General features: G+C 38.2%; 1 protein-coding gene across 1 annotated transcript; it reads right to left on the bottom strand.

Annotated features, from left to right (window-relative positions):
• Nucleotides 1–16,590: 16,590 nt before the first annotated feature.
• LOC121235208 (leucine-rich repeat receptor-like serine/threonine-protein kinase RGI4) lies at nt 16,591–21,327 on the bottom strand. Its single transcript, XM_041131507.1, has 2 exons — nt 18,036–21,327; nt 16,591–17,209 (listed from the first exon to the last, which is right to left on the bottom strand). Exons 1-2 carry the CDS (start codon nt 20,908–20,910, stop codon nt 16,707–16,709), a joined length of 3,378 nt encoding a protein of 1,125 aa, XP_040987441.1. The 5' UTR covers nt 20,911–21,327; the 3' UTR covers nt 16,591–16,706.
• Nucleotides 21,328–21,570: the final 243 nt, after the last annotated feature.

Genomic DNA, 21,570 nt, shown 5'->3' with positions numbered 1-21,570 from the left:
CTGTATGTGTGGTACAACTGTCTGTGAGACATTTTCGTTAGGTTTTACAAAGAAATAAAAAAACATCTAGGTAGGTGAGATCCATTCCATTTGGGGTGTAAGTTGGATCTTCTGGATTTTTATGATCAACAAAACTCATTTATACCCTATTTTCCTTTTCTTTAAAGGAGGCCTAATATAAGTCTACCAAATATTTTGGTGTACGACAGGTTCGTAACTAATGTCCATTCATACCACACCTATAACATTTATTCTTATAGTTTTTCGCAAACTTATTATGTAAGCCTTTATTTTCATCATATTTTATCTCAGTGTTGTTCCACTTCCGATGGTATACCGAGTTCCTATTTGAGTAAATTTGAGTATGATAATCTTGATTTTTATAGTTTTTTCTACCATGTCCACGTCCTCGGCCACGTCTACGATTTCATTTATGATTATAAAATGAGGTTCCATTTGCTTCAGGATATGGAGTAGAACCAGTTAGACGAGATAAATGATTTTTCACCAAAACCTCATTGTTCCGTTCAACCACTAACAGACAAGATATTAGTTTAGAATATTTTTTGAATTTGTACTCTCGATATTGTTGTTACAGCAACACATTCGAGGCATGAAATGTGGTATATATATTTTTCAACATATCCTCATTAATGACTTTCTCTCCATATAATTTCAACTGTGAGCTTATTTTGAAAACTGCAGAGTTGTATTCAAACACTGTTTTAAAATCTTGCAACCTCATGTGCATCCAATCATAGCGAGCCTTTGGAAGGATTACGATATTCTAGTGCTCATATATTTTCTTCAGACTATTCCATAGAATCAAGGGATTTTTTATAGTGAGGTACTCAGTTTTCAATTCTTCATATAAATGATGGCGAAAAAAAATCATTGCTTTGACACGATTCTACAGGGACGTTTCATTCTCTTATTGGATAGTATTTCCAAGGTTCATTGCATCAATATGAATTTCAGCATCCAAGATTCAAGATAAGTAATTGTTTCCAAAAACGTCAAGAGAAACCAATTCTAATTTTGTAATATTTGACATTATCTATAACAAATATATTAAAAATTGAATAAGTAGACATTATGAGATTAAGAAAAGAATATACAAGATTTATAAACTCTATGAAGTCATATGAATTGCATTGATATTATAATATTTTACTTCAAAGAATATTATATAAAACATATGTTATAGCATCATTCATAATAATATCAATATTTATAAACACATCATGCTAATATGATAATTAGAAAGTGACCTTATAAAATTGTAGAAAGACTTACAGTGATCAGATAAATCTCATAGATAACTTTTCAAAGTCAAAGATCAAAAGAACACAAGAATTGGCTAGAGTCTCATGCTGATAACGTGTTGTAAAATTAAAGAAAAGTAACAAGAGAATTGAAAAACTACAATATCAGAAACTAGTTCTTCGATGACTAAATATTATTTCTCTTAATTTCATTGTTGTGTGTCTACAACAAATGCTCATCAAGACACCCTTTTATAGGTATGAGATGATACATGGTATTAAATGAATACATGAACTTAGGGAATGACAATACGTGAATGAAGAGGATACATGAAAATGAGAAATAGGAATACATGAATGTGTAAGAATTCTAATGGTCATCCATGAAATACATTGTGGCGCCCCCGACCTCCATATAAGGAAACACGGGAATCGAGACGCCAGGATGATGACAACATGGTCACGCATCCCAACGAAATTGCCAAGTGTGTGTACATGCAACAATGCATAATAAACAACGCAGCGGATAAATATAAATAAGTCAACTAAGTACCAGAATTTTTATACAAACTAACATAAGTAAAATGATTAAAAGAGTTATACAGTCATCTCAAATAAAATATAATACAAGTCTCAAACCAAATACGAGTGATCCCAATCACTCCTCGGGCGGAGCCAAATCCTCAGGCTCACCTTTATCCTCCTCTGCATCAAAATCTGCGTTACCATAGAATGGTACCGCAGGTAAATATAAACCAAACAACCACGAGATAAAAACATATTAATGCAACCAACATGCATGCATATGATGAAATATACATCATACCCAAAATATTATTTTCTTCGAAAATTGATATTTTTCAACACGCCAAAATCCCATTTTGGCCCAAAAATAATAATCCGTCATTTTCCCAGAAAATGACCCAAATCAATAAAACATCATTTTCCCAGAAAATGAATCACATAAAAATCTTTTTATTCAACACACGCTATTTTTCCAGAAAATAGTCCATTAATCCATTTTACCAATGCACCATAATCTCCCCTAGGGACCATCCGCACGTCCTGGCTTCATAACGATGCCCAGTTCCGCGCCCAGCGCGTTCATGGCCAAGTATCCTCTACACAACGAGCGATGCCCAGTTCCGCGCCCAGCGCGTTCATGGTTAAGCATCCTCTAGCCCCCGCCAGCAGAGGGGCCACAGAGTCGGCACGAGACCATCTCGTCCGATCCCATTGTAGCCCCAGCGACAACCCAGGAGACGTCACTCAGTACATTCCGCTCCCGAGTGACCAGATGAGCTCCACCGAGATAATGCCCCATCTCGGCTTGGGGTCGTGATACACACGCACCCAAAAATCCTTTAATACATGAAAACCCAGTTTTCAATAAACACATGAACATGAATGCAATTACACGAAAACTCAGTTTCATTTACAAACATGATCATGCGTGCAAATATGCCATGTACATGAAACGACGCCTTAACCAACAACCAACAACTCTCAACACAAACCAAACACATCAACCTCCCCGTCCTCCAATCCATCCAACCCCCGTACTCCTCGGACGCAGTCCGGCATAACCAACCAGATCACAATAAATGAGTCAGTACAAAAATATATTTAAATCACGATAATTCTTTAGAAAAATACTTACAGTGTTATATAATAATTTCTGAAGGATCACGGAGGTGCAAGAAGTGGCGGCTCAGCAACGTAATAGTACAAAATACACTGGCCGTGGGTCTCAAAAACTCACTTTTGAATGGGGACAAACCAAAACCCAAAATTGATAGGGTAGGGCTTAGGGATGTCGGTGAAACCAATGGTGGTGGTGGGTGGCCGTGGGTGGCGGTTGAAGACCAAAAAGTCCAAAACGAAAATGTTGATGAATGTGCTTCACCGACGGTAGATCGGAGCCTAGGAGGTCGAGGATGAAGTGGTGAAGAAATGGTGGTCGGAGGTGGCGCGACGGCGGCGCTAGAGCGAAGATAAGGCCGCGGCTTCGCTTTGGGCGTGGGGGACAAACGGCAGCACAAGGGAGGCTAAGATTGGAGGGGGTGGTCGCTGGCCAGTGGGGAAGCTAATGGGAGGGGCAGTGTCAGACACGGCGGCGCTGCAGTGGCGGGATGGGAGAGAAGGAGAAACGCACAGGGAGAGAGGAGAACGGACGCAGCACGCGGGAGAGATAAAGGAGAAAAAGAAAAATGAAGAAGAAAGAAAAGCGAAGGAGAAAAGAAAAAGGAAAAAGAAAAATGGAGGGAAAGAAATGAGGTCTAATCCTCACATCTTGGGTCACAAATGATCCAACAAAAAAGATTTTAAAACAAGAAGTCAATTAAAATAAATTAAATGTAATGATAAAATGAAAATAAATTAATTAAATCTAACAATAAATTAATTTTAAAAAAAATGACAACTTAAATGCATAACAATAATTAATATTAAGGAAACATATCAAATTTAATTTTCACAATTTAAAGATCATAAAAATAAACCATTTAAAAATCTGACAATTTTAAAACAAGAGAATAAATTTTTGAATTAATAAAAATAATCCTTCAATAAAAATACACTAAAATACGGGATATTACATACATAGAATGTATTTTACTACATTCATGTATTTACAACACTTTTATTATTTTAGTTTCTTTTTTCGTTTTAGTAAAGAGGCAATTTTTTATAATAATTAAGCTTTTTTATAATTTAGTTTTAAGCAAAGTCTATTTTTATAAATATTTTGATGCATTGATTTTTTTTTTTTTTTTTTTTTGTCTCTGTTGTGTTTTATCAATAAATAGTTCCAAGTAATAACTGAAATTCTAGGTGTAACTGATTCTTTTGACAACTATTAATATACCTAATAGAAAAATTCTATTTGTAAATCCGTGTGTAAAGCATATATGTAACACCCCATTCTCATAGGCTATGGATGTCACGTGCTTACGTAGATATAGCCCATCAACAGATTTCATAATTTAATAAATCAACTAAATAAATAATTAAGGCCTATAATTAAATTCAATTGCTCCATCTAAGCGTTACTTGCCTGCTCGCATTGATTATCACCCTCACCTGAGTGGTTTAAAAATATGAAATAAAACTAAAACAAGTCGAAAACTCAATAAGAAATCTATCACAACTTAAACATAATAAACGTAAGGTTTTCATAAAAATTTTCATGCTGAGAGCTTAAAATCATGTTTGACTATAGTAATGCTTATGTTATGCATGACTAATTTATCTGAATTAACTGACTGATCTGATTTATCTGATTGATTTGACTGGCCAACACATTTAACCATATGTGTGAAGTTGTGCATTAGCCCCACGTTCCACGGCCACAAGGGCAGCCGCTAATAGTATTCTAGCATACTATGATGGACCACACTTGAGTCTGTGGCTTGCACATCTATCTTGAAACAATATTAGTGTCATGCATATAAATGACCATCTGATTAAACTGATCTTATCTTATTTTGCATTTGAATTTGAATTTAAGATAGTTTTCATGTCTTATGTAACGTGAGATGCATGACATAATATGTACATAATTATAATTTCTGAATATGAACATGATGCAGAATGACATTATTATATGATATGCTGGATAATATGTTCTCATAATCAAGACATACGAGATACATAAACATTAGTTTTCAACAATTAGCTTTAAGGAAATTTCCTTCATATGATTGATATGACAATACTTGATTTTTAAAAAAATTTTAAGATTGAAATCTCTTTTAGATCAAATATTTCCATGTTGACTGTATGGAATGCGTGCTTTACATACCGATTTACAAGTAGAATAAGGCCCCGTTTGGATAGTGAGATAAGATGGTTTTAGATAAAAGTTGAAAGTTAAATAAAATATTATTAGAATATTATTTTTTAATATTATTATTTTTTGAGATTTGAAAAAATTGAATTGTTTATTATATTTTGTATGAGAATTTGAAAAAGTTGTAATGATGAGATGAGATGAGATGAGATGAGATGAGATAAAACTGTTTTTATATCCAAACGGGGTGTAACTCTACCTAATAAAATCTTATCACATATTTTATAGAATACATGATATTTCATTTTTAATTGAAATAATTTTTTTCTTAGATTTTGTAATTGATTTAATTGGAATCAAGTACAAATTGCTCGAAGTTTACTTTATAATATGCATGCAATTGATTTAAAGTTGCAAAGGAAGAAAGAGGACATACCAAATTAGCAAACCATATTTAGTTATAAGAAACTTTTACGTAAAGAAATTTTGTTGAAAGCAGTGATCGAGGCAATTTCCACCTATTGAATGAGTATTTTCCAACTCCCAAAAACTCTCTGCAAGCAGATTAATCACCTTACGAAGGACTTTTTCTAGGGTCACGAGGAAAATATAGCTAGAGTGAATTGGATGAGTTGGAATAATTTGGGGTAGGAAAAATCATTAGCACTTCTAGGGTTTCGTGACATAGAAGCTTTTAACAAAACTCTATTTGCGAAGCAATGGTGGAGTCTTCTACAACAATTTGATTCCTTGTCTGCTCTTATACTTAAGCCAAATATTTTTTGAATGGTAATGTGTTAGAATCTAATCTGGATAGTAAACCTTCTTTTATTTGGAGAAGTATGTGGAGTACTGGAGATATTTTACAAAAGGTCTCGTATGGAGAGTTGTAAATAGATAGAAGATAAGGATATGGAGAGATAGGTGGACCTCTAAACCGTTTTCTTATACTGCTTCATCCCAATATACAACTTTCTCAAGGGATGCAAAAGTTGCAGCATTGCTTAATTTAGAAACGGGCTGGTGGCATATTAGTTTGATTAAGGACTTGATCCTAGAGGAAGAGGCACATGAGATCATTTGAATACCTATGAGTCCATTAGGTGGAGATGATAAGCTGTTGTGGAGGGGCAGTAAAAATGGTTATTTTTCTGTTCGAAGTGCATACCATCTTTAAATGGATATTCAGCATCGAGATAGAGGGAGTTCTTCTTCTACTAATAGACGTAGTCCATATTGGAAACCTATTTGGGATTTGAATGTTCCAAATGCAGTCAAACACTTTACTTGTAAGGCTTTTTAGGATATATTGTCTACTCGAATCAATTTATTTAGAAAGTACATATTGCAAACTTCCATCTATCGAATCTGCAACTTAGCCGAGGAAACTACTATATATATATCTTATGAGAATTTTCATCTTCTTCAAATGCTTGGAGCGTTGGTGCTAGAGGCTTGCATAATTTTTCAAGTGTTGGAGTTAGTTTTGCTGCAGTTTTTTTATTGATGTAAAGGATACTAAACAAGTTGGATCTGGAACTCATGTCATGTATTGCAAGATTTATTTGGCTCTGCAGGAATAATTTAATTTATGAAGATAAGTTCCAACATCTTAATGCATCATTCACAACAATTGTATTGTCATTGAAGGAATTTCATGATTCTAAAGGTGTTGAGAATAGCAATTTTAGCTATAGCCTAATTATTCCCTTCACCTGGCAATCTCCAAAAGATTTTTCTACCAAAACTAATTGGAATATGGCTTAACTAATTGGAATATGGCTTTAGATATATCTAAACAAATTATGAGTATTATAATTTGTTGAATCCAAGGTTTCAAGTTTCATAATTATATATCTACATATAGGTTTTCATGATAACAAATGAATTCAAGCATAAAGGAGTCTCAAGCTCAAGTTGTTTACACAATAGAGCCAAGCACATACCAAGCATGAGTAAGAAAGGGAACAAATTCACAAATAAAGCTCTTATAGTAATTTTATATATCTCTTGAAAAATTTGAAATTGGATTAAGGCTCAAAAAGTATATTTTCTCATAAAGTATTAAATTACATTTTTCACATGTGCATGACATATATGAATTATTAAAAGTTGAAATTTGAATTTTTGAAATATGATTGATTGTCATCTTTCACATGTGCATGACATGACTAAAAGTTTAAATTTTGAAAATTTAAAAAATGATTAATTGTCATATTTCACATGTGCATGTTTTGTTTGAAAATTTTAAAAAGTGATTTATGCTCTTTTTGACATATGCAAAAGGTAGATGATTTTGTTTAAAAATTTTGAAAAGTAAATAATACTCCTTTTGTCATATGCAAAAAGTAAGATATTTGATTTGAAAAATTTTAAAAAGTGAATGATGTTGTTTTTGACAATTGCAAAAATGATAAATTTTTATTTGAAAATTTTGAAAAGCGAGTGATGCTTCTTTTTTACATGTAAATATTTTTAAATTTGAAAATGAAGACTCATATTTTTATAAATAACTCAATTGAGATCTTCAAATTAACAACAAGAGTATACACACATCAATTACAAGTTTTACAACATTCATTCAAAACTTTTAATCTCTCTTTTCTAAGCACTAAACTTTAACCCTTGTTCATTTCTATAGAGATATAATTTTGCGTTGTATTGTTTTCATTTTACTCATTAAGGAGTGTTCTCTAATAACCTACACATTATGAGCTCTTAATTCAGTAAAAAAATATATATAACCCTTGTGCGTGTATAAGGTGTTCTATACTGAAAATAGTTGAATCACCACGTGTAAGGTGATTGTAAGTGTAGAGGGTGTTCTACATACATGGACTCTTTGTAGCAGTACTACTCAAAGATATAATAGGTTTCTATCTCCACTTGAAGGAGGTTGAATAGTGAATTTGAGAATTTTCAAGGGGTAGCTTGAGGCGAAGACGTAGGCAGTAGGGCTGAACCTCATTAAAATACTGAGTTTGCTTCTCTCTTACCCTTACTCTTTATATTTACTACCGCTTTGTATTTTATTCATATTTTATATTGTGTATTTGGTTTATAATTTTTAATTTTTAAATACAACTCAATTCATCCCTTTTTGTGTTAGCCACCTGGCCAACAGATTTATTAAGGGATCCTAGTGGTCAAGTTCTTGCCTCAAGCATGTCACCGAGATTTTTCTGTCCTATACCTACAATAGCATAAGTTTGGGGCATATGTAGCAGTTATATACTTTACTTTGGAACGGGCTTCCATAAAATGAATAAATATATAAAGAGAATCGAGTCCTCGGGCCAACTTGTGGAATACACATAGATAATGTTGTCATCTGGGAAGTGTGTCCTGTAAAACTTGTATCATTGTCTTGCTAAACAAGCTATCATTGTCTATACTGTTCTTATTGAGGAAGTTCCTGACTTTATTCAATTTGTGGCTGCTGATTGTAATTCTATTTGTTGAATGGAAGCCTTATGTTTCTGGGTTTTTTTTTTAAAAAGTGAGATTAAAAGCAGCATTAATGCCTCATTGGGCATATATATTTTTTTGTCATTTTGGAGAAAAAATAAAAGTGTACGAGAAATACTTAGTTGAAATAAAGGAACTCATCAAAACTAGAGATTGTGGGGGCTAAAGCCTCGGGTAGTGACAATTGATTCATATCTTGATACAGATAAGGGAACAGCCAGTGTGATCGAAGGATAGCACACAACACTACGAAAACATGGCAATGTAACAGAAGCGACAAGCTCAAAGTTTTTCTTCAAGCTATCCTGTTTTGCTATAAAATCGTCAGAAAGTCGTAATATTTCTTTATACAACAAGTACTGTGGTAAGATGGCCAAATATCATGAGATTTTGGTCATTAGTACTACTTCTTGGTTTTGATTCCGTAGACATCATTGTTATTTTGTGAGTTTATTTTTATAAAATTTTTTCATAATTAAAACAGTTTTTTTATTTCTTTTCTCTAAGCAAGAAGAGCGAGGATTCAACCCCGCAGATCAATTCAAAGATCCGAGTATCCGACTAACAAGAAACGTGAGATATGAGAACATCCCATCAAACATTGTTGTAACTTGAATTAAAAGATAAATAACGAAATACAATTTAACCATAAGATATTAAGAAATGATGTAAATTGAAAAATTAAATTAAGATTAGGGTGTTGTATTGTAAAAAAAAAAAAAAAAAAAAAAAAAAAAAAATCTCCTGCAGGAGATTAGGGTGTTAGTCTCCTGCATTTCACATTAAAATTAAGAAAAAATCTACTATGACATCCCAAAATGACCTCTTCATTTGACCGCTCAGTGATTTTTTTTTTTTACTTAATGATGAAGGAATTGATTTTAAGTGTATTGATGTATTTTTTTATTTTTTAAAAATATTTAAATATATTAAAAAAATATGAATAAAAAAATAAAAGAAGAAGACGAAGAAGAAGAAGAAGTTACTTTTGTAACTGTCGGTAACACTGAGTGGTGTAGCTGTTGAATCCATGCCCGGAGCAGTCAACAATGAATGCTCAGCGCTCAACCATCATCCCCCAACAAGTAACTGCAAATGCAGTTACGTATTGAATGCAATTGAATGCATTCATACTGATACATTCGCCTATAAATTGAGGCTCCCAGCGAGAGCTTCAAACACACCCAAGGAAGAGAAGAGAAAAGAGAAAGAGCCCAGAGAGTTCTGAGAGAAAAGAAAAGAGAGTTGAGTTGAGTGGAGTGTGATCCTCTTCCTCTGTAATATTTTCTTGTGTTTCACTATTTAATAGTGAAGCTCTTTTCTGTGGATGTAGGCAGTTGCCGAACCACGTTAAATTCTTAGTGTCACTGAGTGCATGAGTGTACTCTTTTATTACCGCTTTTATCCATTCCGCTGTATTGATTTCCCCAACAAGTGGTATCAGAGCTATTGTTGGGAAGAGTTTTTACAGAAAACTCAGTTTTAGTGTGTTGCTCAGTTTTCAAATTTGAGCAGACCACTGTGTTCGTCTCATCGACAAGAAAAGCGGTGAAAACCAGAGGCCGGACGGACGTCGTACGCTCCTCCACGCGCCTTCTGAAGATCGGAGCATGTTCCCCACTCTCAACACACGCCACACGCACCCCAAAGGTTCCAAGCGCGTGAATACCACGCGCCTACGGGGAAGACATTGGCGCGTGAACTGCACGCGCTTACGCGTTCCACGCGCTCCAGTGAGGTTCTGGCGCATGAAGAACACGCACCTACGCGCTGCACGCGCAACAGTGTTCCTGTTTTGGTTCTTTTACTCATTCTTTGTGCTATCTGAGTCCTATTTTGATGAAACAAAACTCGTTTCCAATAAAATCAGACGTTCCAGACACAACGGTGCTGTATGTTTTGCTATATTCGACCTCAAAGATCATGTACTTGCATTTTGTATTTAGAATCAGTCTAAATCCATAGAGGATTCAGTATCAGGCACCATGATAAAGCTGACTGCCTCAAACTGCAGTCTTTGGAGGCCTAGGATGGAGGATCTTTTGAACTGTAAAGATCTGTCTGATCCCTTGAAAGGTTAAGGAAAGAAGCCAGATGAAGTTACGGATCAAGTATGGAAAAAAATGCACAAGAAGACTATTGGTCAGATCAGACAATGGATTGACCATAGTGTTTTTCACCATGTGGCCCAAGAGAGAGATGCATATAATCTCTGGAAAAAGTTGGAGGATATGTATCAGGCTAAGACTGCTCGAAACAAGACCATCGTAATGAGACGGTTTGTTAACTTGAAGTTGAAGAGCGACACCTCTATTGCCGAGCACACTAGCGAGTTTCAAAACCTAGTTAACCAGCTCGGATCTGTCAACCTGAATCTTGGCGATGAAGAACAAGCCCTGCTACTAATTTATTTCATCTCAGTTTATTAGCAGATAGTTGGGAGACGCTGGTGATCTTCCTCAGTAACTCTACTCCAGATGGCATACTTACCATGACGATGGTTAAGGATGCCCTGTTTAATGAGGAGGCCAGACGAAAAGAGACAAGCATGAATCAAACTCATGTCCTTGTCACCGAGAGTAGAGAAAGATCTCGAGGTGATGATAGAGGGAGAAGTGGAGACAGAAACAGAGGGAAGTCTCAACCACGTGGAAGGTCCAGCAGTAGCAAGAACCAGCAGACTGGTAACATGAAATGTTACCATTGTGGCAAAGAAGGCCACATAAGGAAAAACTGCCACAAGTTTTTAAGGGAGCAAGGTCAAAACAGTAAGCTGAAGAAAGAAGATGGTGAAATCCTTGTCACTCTTTCGGGAGATGTGGCAATACTCTCCACTAGTGACAGGACGTGTCTGCACATTGCAAGCCATGATGTTGAGTTGATGGTAGACACAGCAGCATCATACCATGCCACTTCCCATAGTGAATTTTTCACTACGTACAAAGCATGAGACTTTGGTACAGTAAGAATGGGGAACGCCAGTTCCTCGAAGATCGTGGGAGTTGGCGAAGTGCAGATAAAAACCAACGTTGGTTGCACCATGGTGTTGAAAGATGTTCGACACATTCCTGATTTCGAGAACAGCCATTGATCAACAGGGCTATGACAGCTACTTCAGCAATGGCATTTGGAAGCTGTCACAAGGTGCCATGGTTGTCACCCGATGACATATTTGCGATACGTTGTACAAAACCCATGTGAAAATTGGTTTTGATAGCCTCAATGCAGCGGAAGACGAGGCTTCATCGAATCTGTGGCACAAGAGACTCGGACACATGGGTGAGAAAGAGTTGGATACGCTTATAAAGAAGGCACTCATCAAAGTTGTCAAATGAACAACGTTAAGCCCTTGTGAGTATTGTTTGTTTGACAAACAATGCAGAGTCTTGTTTAATTTCTCTACTAAGAGAAGATCAGAGTTGTTGAGTCTGGTACACTCTGATGTATGTGGTCCCATGGAAGAATAGTCATTGGGAGGTAACAACCTGTTACCTGATCAACAGATCACCTTTTGCATTACTGGAATTTGAAGTTCCTGAAAAGGTTTGGTTGAGAAAAGATGTCTCTTACTCTCACCTGAGAGTGTTTGGGTGCAAAGCCTTTGCACACGTATCCAAGGAGCTGAGACAGAAGCTCAATGTCAAGTCAACTCCATGTATCTTTGTTGGATATGGAGATGAAGAATTCGGATACAAGTTATGGGATCCAGTAATAAAGAGAATTGTCAGAAGTATGGACATTGTGTTCCATGAAAACCAGTACTCCAAATCCTGCACCATTACAGTTTGCCACAGATAATGAGGATATGCAGGATCGAGATCCAGAAGCAGAAGAAGAATCTCAAGGTGTCGAGCAGGGGGAGCAAGAACCCTCTCCACCAGCAGCTGGTGTACCACCACAAGGGTTAGATGGCGATGAACCTCCTTTGGTTGATGAAACTCAACCAAAAAGATCGGCAAAAGGCCGCCTATTGATTTTGTCGATGAGATATCCAGAATCAGACTATATTCTGCTTACTGATGAGGGGGAGCCAGAGAGCTTTCAGGAAGTTCAAACTCATGCTGATAGAAGCCTATGGGTGCAGGCAATGCAAGAAGAGATTAGTTCTTTGCAAAAAAATCAGACTTATGAGTTGGTGAAACTTCCTAAAAGAAAGAAAGTCCTACTGGGTGTTCAAGCTGAAGAAAGATGGCCAAAGAAAGCTGATAAAGCACAAGGTCTGATTGGTTGTCAAATGATTCCAACAGAAGAAGGGAATCGATTTTGAAGAGATATTTTCTCCGGTGGTGAAAATGATGTCAATCCGAGTCATACTCGAATTGGTAGCCAGATTGAATTTGGAACTCGAACAGATGGATGTGAAGACAGCCTTTCTCAATGGAGATTTAGAGGAGAAAATCTATATGGAGCAACCAGAAGGGTTTGAAACTCCAGGGAAAGATTACTTAGTCTGCAAGCTAAAGAAAAGTCTCTATGGCCTCAAGCAAGCGCTGAGGCAATGGTACAAGAAGTTCGACTCATTCATGATGAGTCATGGTTACAAGAGACTTGTTGTAGATCAGTGTGTCTATGTTCGAAGGTTCCAGGATGACAAGTTTGTCATACTCTTTCTTTATGTTGATGATTTGTTAATCGTTGGTGAGGATATGTCCAAGTTTAACAAACTAAAGAAGGAACTATCCAAATCCTTTGACATGAAGGACTTAGGCCCAACACAACAAATTTTGGATATGAAGATTGTTCGTTATAGGAAAGTCAAAAGGGTGTGACTATCACAACAAAAATATGTTGAACGGGTCATCAGGCGTTTCAACATAGGAGATGCTAAGCCAGTCAATACTCTGCTTGCTAACCACTTCAAGTTGAGCAAGTGCTCGTGTCCTTCTTCAAAGAAAAAAATTGAAGAAATAGAAGCAGTCCCCTACTCTTCAGTAGTAGGAAGCCTAATGTATGCAATGGTTTGTACCAGATCAGATATTGCTCATGATGTAAGTATGCTGAGCAGATTCCTTTCAAATCCAAGAAATGATCATTGGGAAGCAGTCAAATGGATTCTCAGGTACCTAAAAGGTACATCGAATATGTGCTTGTGTTTTGGGGGAGCTAAACCAGTTTTGGAAGGCTATACAGATTCAGATATGGCAGGAGATCTGGATAGCAGGAAATCTACTTCGGCCTTCACTTTTGCAGGAGGAGCTGTCTCTTAGCAGTCCAAATTGCAGAAGTGTGTTGTTTTATCTACAACAGAGTCAGAGAACATTGCCGCAGCGGAAGCTGGAAAAGAGATGTTGTGGATGAAGCGTTTTCTCCAAGAACTAGGGATTAGTTAAAAAGACTACAAGGTACATTGTGATAGTCAAAGTGCTCTAGATTTGAGCAAGAACTCAATGTACCATTCCCGCACCAAGCATATTGATATCCGCTATCATTGGATACGTGAAGCGATGGAACAACAGCTATTGAAGCTTGTGAAGATCCATACGAAAGAGAATCCAGCAGACATGCTGACGAAAGTGGTTACAAGTGAGAAGCTTGAGCTAGCAGAGACATAGTTGGGATAAAGAGCATCTAGGTAAATGGACATGGAGGGGGAGAATTGTTGAATCCATGCCCTAAGCAGTCAACAATGACTGCTCAGCGCTTAACCATCATCCCCCAACAAATAACTGCAAATGCAGTTACGTATTGAATGCAATTGAATGCATTCATACTGATACGTTCGCCTATAAATTGAGGCTCCTAGCGAGAGCCTTAAACACATCCAAGAAAGAGAAGAGAAAAGAGAGAGCTCGGAGAGCTCTGAGAGAAAAGAAAAGAGAGTTGAGTTGAGTGAAGTGTGATCCTCCTCCTCTGTAATATTTTCTTGTCTTCTACTATTTAATAGTGAAGCTCTTTTATGTGGATGTAGATAGTTGCCGAACCACGTTAAATTCTTGGTGTCACTGAGTGCATGAATGTATTCTTTTATTACTACTTTTATCCCTTCCGTTGTGTTAATTTTTTCAACAGTAGCACCGCTCTAAAATTAAAACCCCCGTGATAATTTGACAAGTAATTAACTGATTGAGTGACTGAAACACTAGAATGGGCCCAGAAATTGATCCCATAACTTGATTGGATTCGAGTGGTTGTGGACCAGATGCAGCTTAAAATGCATGCCAATTCCAGTCCAACCAAATGCCTAACACAACTAAAAAGATAGCCTAAAATTAACTACTCTGGTCCAACGCTAAAAAGTGAACCAATTGGCATGGTTGGCAGTCACCGTCTTCAATATATATATATATATATATATATATATATATTCAACCAAGACACGTGACATCCCATGCATGCGTGCATATGGCGGACCCTACACAACCCAAAATGAAAAGTATGAGAGGCACTTTCCAAGAATAAAATAAAAAAGATTTCAGAGAAATTTTAAAATACATATACGAGTTAATTAATTAAAATTAATTTTTAAATTATAATAAGATTTATCCTCTATATTTTAAATATATTTCATAATTTTCATTTACCCTTGTTGTAATTATTGTTATAATCAAAATCTTTCTTGATTCTGATATTTTAAATATTGAGATATTATCAAAATAATTTACTATTATTTATTATTTTATAATTATTTATTATTTATTTTTCACTACTATTCAATATTCTATCGTTACTTTTTTATTATTATTCATAGAATATCTGAAAATTCCTCACTACCCAAACTTAATCTTACATATTGCATTTTGGGTCCATCAAGTTGCATGACTTCTGAATTTGTGGCTAACATGCATGTGCGCGTCATGTGAACCAAAAAACAGTACTAGAGGTTGAAGAGATGTCTCTTTCCTCTCAGAGATCAGCATTGCCATGACACAAGGTGGCTTATTTATTGCCCAAGAGATCGACGAGCTCTTTCTGGGTAAGTTGCTAAATAGAGTTAAAAAAATCAATTTTGAAACAAATAGCTAGCTAGGTTGGTTCTTCCGGCAGCAGCAACCTTTCACCACATCCTTGAAATAGGGATGCTGCAATCATGAACGGGCATTGAGCATGCACTAGAATATCAGACCCAAACCCACCCCTAATGTGTACGTACGTACCATTATCACTAACCATAATTAATCTAGAGGTTGGAGTTCTATGAGGGGTACTGGGAAAACTAACTACTTTTTATGTTTTCTATCATCTTCACAAAAACACATTAAAAAGGGGAAAACAAATCACATATCTGCTACTGAGACAAGGGTGATAGCGGACTCATGTGGAGGGAGATTGGAGCTAGCATGAGACCCACCCACCCATGCCAAATAAACATGGAGGGGAGTTGCATGCATGGTGGTGGCCGGCGAGTTGCATGCATATCGATCTGGATCACAAGCTGGTTGTCCATAAAAACAAGGAAAAAAATAAAAGCCTGACAAAGAAAGAAAAATCTGCAAAAAAGCAGGAGGAAATCGAAAGCAAGAACAGAGCTTTGTAGTTCATGCATTTGCAGAGCAATCGCATGATTCGAATTAGCTAGCTGCTCTAGAATCGATCCTCTCTCTCGTAGATACGATATCAAATGTTGTATATATGGTTCTCTTTCACGTGGGTGACAGAGACCCGGGGGGGGGTGGGTTTCCTAAATACTGTATTGTATACAGTTGCATGAAATCAAGGAACCTTCTTTCTTATCCTAAAATCAACAGCTAGCCTATCGAGACAGACACAGATAAGGGGCGGGGTTTCACACGCCCAATCATTGCCCACATTTCTCCACAGCCACACATCTCCAACAAGTAAGAGATCAGGCCAGGAGAGAAGTCACTATTTATTTATATATTTCTTTTAGGTTTTTGGTTCTTGCAATTAAAACTAGAAGTTCACACACACATCAACATATCCCTCTTGTACCGGCCTTTTGGAGACAGCATGGAAAACGACCTTTCAATTCAATGACGTTTCAGCAACTTTAATGTCAGGATAGTAAAAATAACATTAGTTTTACCGAGGACAACCATTCCCAAGTTGCTATATACTCATTTTGCCCATCATGTTTCCTAATATTATGCAAAACCAACACTTGCTAGCTAGCTGATCATCTTTACAATTAATTCCCACATGCAATATTACATCGTCCTACTCCTACAAATCAATATATGGCGGATTAGAATAAAATTTCTCTTACTACATGGGTGTTATATATGTTACTGATTTCTCGATAAATAACCAGCTGAGGAAGATGAGTAGGCGAATGAACAATGAGAGGACCCTCGGAGGAGCGACAATTGAGCCGGTGTGACTGAGGTCGATGATGAAAACGATGTTGTTTCAGTCTTTGTCAATGAGTTGCTATTTGGCTTGATGGCCTCGGCTCCCACGGTGGGCTCGTGTTGAATCTCTCTTAATAAAGCTGCCACATCTTTCATTGTGGGGCGGTCTTCAGCACGATTGCTTGTACAAAGCAAGGATATTCCTAACGTTTGCAGCATCTCTTGTATTTGTGTGTCTGGATGGCCTTGAAGCTTGGGATCTAGGATCTCAACTGGGTCCTTCTTGCTCTTTAGATGACCTCTAACCCATTGAATAACATGCTCTCCCTCAGCAAATGATGGATCTACTGGTTTCTTCCCAGTTATGATCTCTAAGAGAACCACTCCAAAACTATACACATCACTCTTTTCAGTGATTTTCAGCATGCAACCATATTCTGTAATATGAGTCAAAAAAATAATAATTGAATTCAAATTATTAGAACAGGTGCCAGTTTCATTGAAATAATAATAAAATATATATATATATATATATATATATATATATATAAAGGCAACAAGGCATGCAGTAAAATGTGACGTTTTGGACACACGCTGAGCAGGGTAAAGGCCGTCACGTCATTTGCAATGCCAGATTAGAGCAGATCATCTTCAGAACAATTATGCATGTGCAAATACTTCCAAATGGATGAGACATAGCCCATGAACAGAACAAACAACTTAAAAGCAACGATAAACAACCATGATGGAAGTGTCTCAAAAAGTTGTACTGTTCTTTTTGTCAAGAATAACGATTTTTTTCTTTTTTCAAAAAAAAATTATTCGATCGAATTAAATGGTTTAATTTTTTTAAAAATACAATCTTACATTATTTAAGAGTATTGATACACAAAATATATTTTCATAACATATTTTATAACAATATTATAAAATAAATATATTTTTATAAAATATTTTATAAAATTATCTCTTATTTAACACAATATTATAAAATATATTGTAAAAAATATTACGTATAAATCATTTCACATAAACTAAAGATAAGCACGTAAGCCTTTGGATGTTTCTAAGATGTCACAACATTATTGGAAATTTGTCTGATCCCCTGTTCTTCCACTAATCCGCTTTAGGAGTGTTGATAATGGATGCAAAAACTACTTTTTATAAAGCCCAAAAATGGGGTTTTATTTGTACGGAAGTTAATTAAGTCAAAATTAAGCTAATCCGATACAGAGGATCATCATGAATGACAGCGAAACTCACCAGGAGCCATGTAGCCGTAGGAGCCGGCGAATTGCGGGTTAGCCGAGAAGGAATTGGCATCGTCTTCCACCAATCTTGCCAGTCCGAAATCTGCTAAACAAGCCTCGTACCGATCCCCCAGCAAAATGTTGTGCGCCTTCACGTCCCGGTGCAAGATTGCCGGCACGCAATCGTGGTGCAAATAGGCCAGCCCTTCTGCAACCCCTAATCCTATCTTGAGTCGAGTCTCCCATTCCACCACCATTAATCCTGCCGCTGCGCTCTCCTCGTGTAACAGTGCACCTAAGTTACCGTTGGGTAGATAATCGTAGAAAAGCAACTTGGTTTTGCTGTTGGCACCCCATCCCAATAATCGGACTATGTTTCGGTGTCGGATTCTTGCCAAAGTGGCAATCTCCGACGAAAATGCCGACGCCGAGAACTTTTCGGATGTTCGGAACCTTTTGACGGCGATGGTTAAACCCGATAGGATAGTTACCTTGTAAACGACACCGGATCGTCCGCGGCCGATTATGTTGCCAGGTGTCAGGGATTTGGCCACGTCAACAATCGACAGGTCTAGTTTCTGGTACGGTGTCACCTCCCATGGCAGGCCCATCTCCACGTCGCCGTCGCCTTCGAGGTCGCACTCGTGGGCCGCACCAAATCCTGTGTCCCCGCGTCTCTTCGCTGCTCCCACGAGGATGATGTAAAGCGCTGCCAGGAGCAGCACGCATGCGGCACACAGTAGCACGATCATTGCCACACGCGCCGCCTCTGCGCGTCTTCGGGTGGAATCGCGGCTCTTGTCGACGGCGGCGCACTGGTTGGCTGAGAAGCACAGCTTGGGATTTCCGGAGAGGACGCTCAACGGTAGCTTCGCGAAGAAAGAGGTGTCCGGCACGTGTCCCGAGAAGTTGTTGTCCGATATATTGAGGACCACCAGATTCTGAAGATCCGCAAGATAGCGGAGGTCACCAGACAGCCGGTTGTGAGAGAGATCTAAGATCCCCAGCTTGTCCAAGTCTGCGAACTCAGCTGGAATCTCACCGGAGAGTTGGTTCCAGCTCAAATTCATGGCAATCTCTAGCGCCGGGATCTTGCCCAAACTAGCCGGGATATTCCCTGACAGTTCGTTTCCACTCAGGTCCAGTAACTGTAACTTCGCAAGCGAACCAAGTTGAGTCGGGATCGTTCCGGAGAGCCGATTCTGCCCGAGAACGAGTTTGGTGAGCGAACTGAGCGATCCAAGACTCGGGCTCAGCGTCCCTTCAATCGAGTTGTCTGAGAAATCAATGAACTGCAACGACAAAAGCTGGCTCAAGCTATTCGGCAGATTCCCAGCGATCGAATTGGAATGCAGGTCAAGATACGTAAGATTCTGGCAGCTGGAGATCTCCTGGGGTATGTTTCCAGAGAGCCGATTCGACCCGAGATCCAAAAAATTGAGATTTAGCAAGTTCCCTATCTGCGGCGGGACAGCCCCAGTCAGCTTGTTCTTGTTCGCTCGGAACCGAATCAGCGATGAGCAGTCGCCGATCTCGGAAGGAATTTCGCCTGATAAATTATTCGAGAGAAGCAAAAGCTTGATCAGGTTCTTGAGCTCGAAGATCCCATTCGGAATGTTCCCCGTCAAGCTGTTTTGAGACAAATCCACGGCCTGGAGATTCTGACAGTTGGAAATCGAAGACGGTATAGCTCCCTCCAGCTTGTTTTTCCACAAGAAAAGCATTGTCAGATTCCGAAGGTTCCCGAATTCGGACGGAATCGTACCAGTTATCTGATTGTTGTCGAGCTCGATATGTGTGAGTTCCGTACAGTTTCCGAGCTCAGCTGGGATTTCTCCCGATATTTGGTTCTCGCTTAGTTGGAGTTCCTGCAACGATGATAAATTTCCGAAAGTCTTCGGAATGCTTCCGGTCAACGAGTTCATCGAGATATCGATAACCGACAACTGTTCGCAATTACCCAGCTCCGATGGAATAGTGCCAACCAAGCTGTTCTGCCAAAGCAGAAGGTTTTGGAGATTTACTAGGCTTCCGAGCTTGTTCGGGATTGAGCCGGTGAGGGAATTCTCGTATAAGTAGATGTTCTGGAGAGAGGTGCAGTCGCCGAGTTCAGGGGGAATTTGGCCGGAGAGAAGGGCAGTGTAGATTGCGATCGTTTCGAGCTTCTTGAGGAGGCCGAGACTTGATGGGAGGAACCCCGATATGCTTGTTTCGGCCAGGCCCAACATTACCAAATCAGTGCAGTTCCCGATTTCTTGGGGTAGAGGGCCTTGAAGGTTCTTATTCCCGCCAGCTCTGATTACTTGAAGCTGCTTCAGGTTGCCTATGGTACTGGGAATTCCACCTCCGAGCTGGTTGTCATAGAGAAATAGTTGTACCAAGCTCCTGAGGCTGCCAATTCGGGCCGGAATCGATCCCTCTAGCCGGTTGGAATTGAGGTGGATTTCTTGGAGCTTGACCAAGTTACAAATCTCACTTGGGATTTCACCTGTCAAGGCATTGTCACTCAAGTCCAAGTAGCTCAATCCCTCAAGGATGCCAATCTCTTTCGGTATCAAACCGGTGAGGTTTGTTCCGGTGAGAACAATCTTGTTCAAGGACAACAAGGAACTGAAGTTTGAAGGAAGTTCACCCAACAAATCCAAGTACCTCAACTCCAATCCCACAAGTTCCTTGTTGAAGTTGCAAGTGATGCCAAACCACCCACACGGAGTTGCATCATTTGGGTCCCAATTGCTCAAGGCCTCAGGCGATCCACTCAAGCTGTGCTTCCATGAAAGAAGAGCTTGGCCTTGTAGGTTAACAGCCAAAGCTACAAAAGGGTAGTAGGGAAGTGAAAGGGAAAGGATTGTGAGCAAGGAAAAAAGGGTCCATGGAATTACAGGCATTAGAGCTAAAGAGCTATTGGTACAAACTCCAATGGAGGAGGAATACGAGGAGAGGTTTGAGCCTAGGGAGGAGGAACAATGGGTGTGAGAAACCAAATCATGTCTTGTGGGCTATGAGTTTTTTAAGGCGTACTAATATAATGTGCAAAGGAAAAATTGAAAGACCCAGAATCTCCGGATCCAAGAACAGCTAGGCCATGATGTTTGTGCAGAGAGAAAATGGAATTTTAGATGGCTGTTTTTTAGCATTTGTTAATGGTGGAAGAGAGAGAGGTGGGGGGGAGGTGGATAACTGTTTTTTAATTTCAAAATGCAGATGGGGAGAGATGGGCGAGGGAGTCACTTTCATGTCTAGCTTTCTATTGTGAAACTTTATCCTTTTTATATGGCCTTGCACAAAAAATTATCTTAACACATGTTGTTGCTTTTTTTCCTTGACACAAAAAGAATTGAACTGAAAAACTAAATAAATATCAGTAAGTGAACAGTTCTTGTCACTTGCAGCAGCATGTCTTGGCCAACTAGCATTGCGGGGTCTGACTCAGCAGCCTTGTGTAGAGTTGGAGTTTAGGATTAGGACCCACTTTTACAAATTTAATCCTGGATCTAACAATTTAGATTTTCCACCCGAAAGGAAATTATAGTTTTTATGGATGATAA

Source organism: Juglans microcarpa x Juglans regia, chromosome 6D (genome assembly GCF_004785595.1).
Source record: "Juglans microcarpa x Juglans regia isolate MS1-56 chromosome 6D, Jm3101_v1.0, whole genome shotgun sequence".
In the NCBI taxonomy this organism is placed as follows: domain Eukaryota; kingdom Viridiplantae; phylum Streptophyta; class Magnoliopsida; order Fagales; family Juglandaceae; genus Juglans; species Juglans microcarpa x Juglans regia.
This window is presented reverse-complemented; position numbering and strand designations above follow the sequence as displayed.

Bases quoted from the DNA above. Each gene is read 5' to 3' on its own strand.
- LOC121235208 (XM_041131507.1), bottom strand. From the start codon at position 20,910: ATGCCTGTAATTCCATGGACCCTTTTTTCCTTGCTCACAATCCTTTCC. The intron at 17,210-18,035 runs GTGAGTTTCGCT...CTCATATTACAG, and splicing joins CTACGGCTACATGGCTCCTG to AATATGGTTGCATGCTGAAA.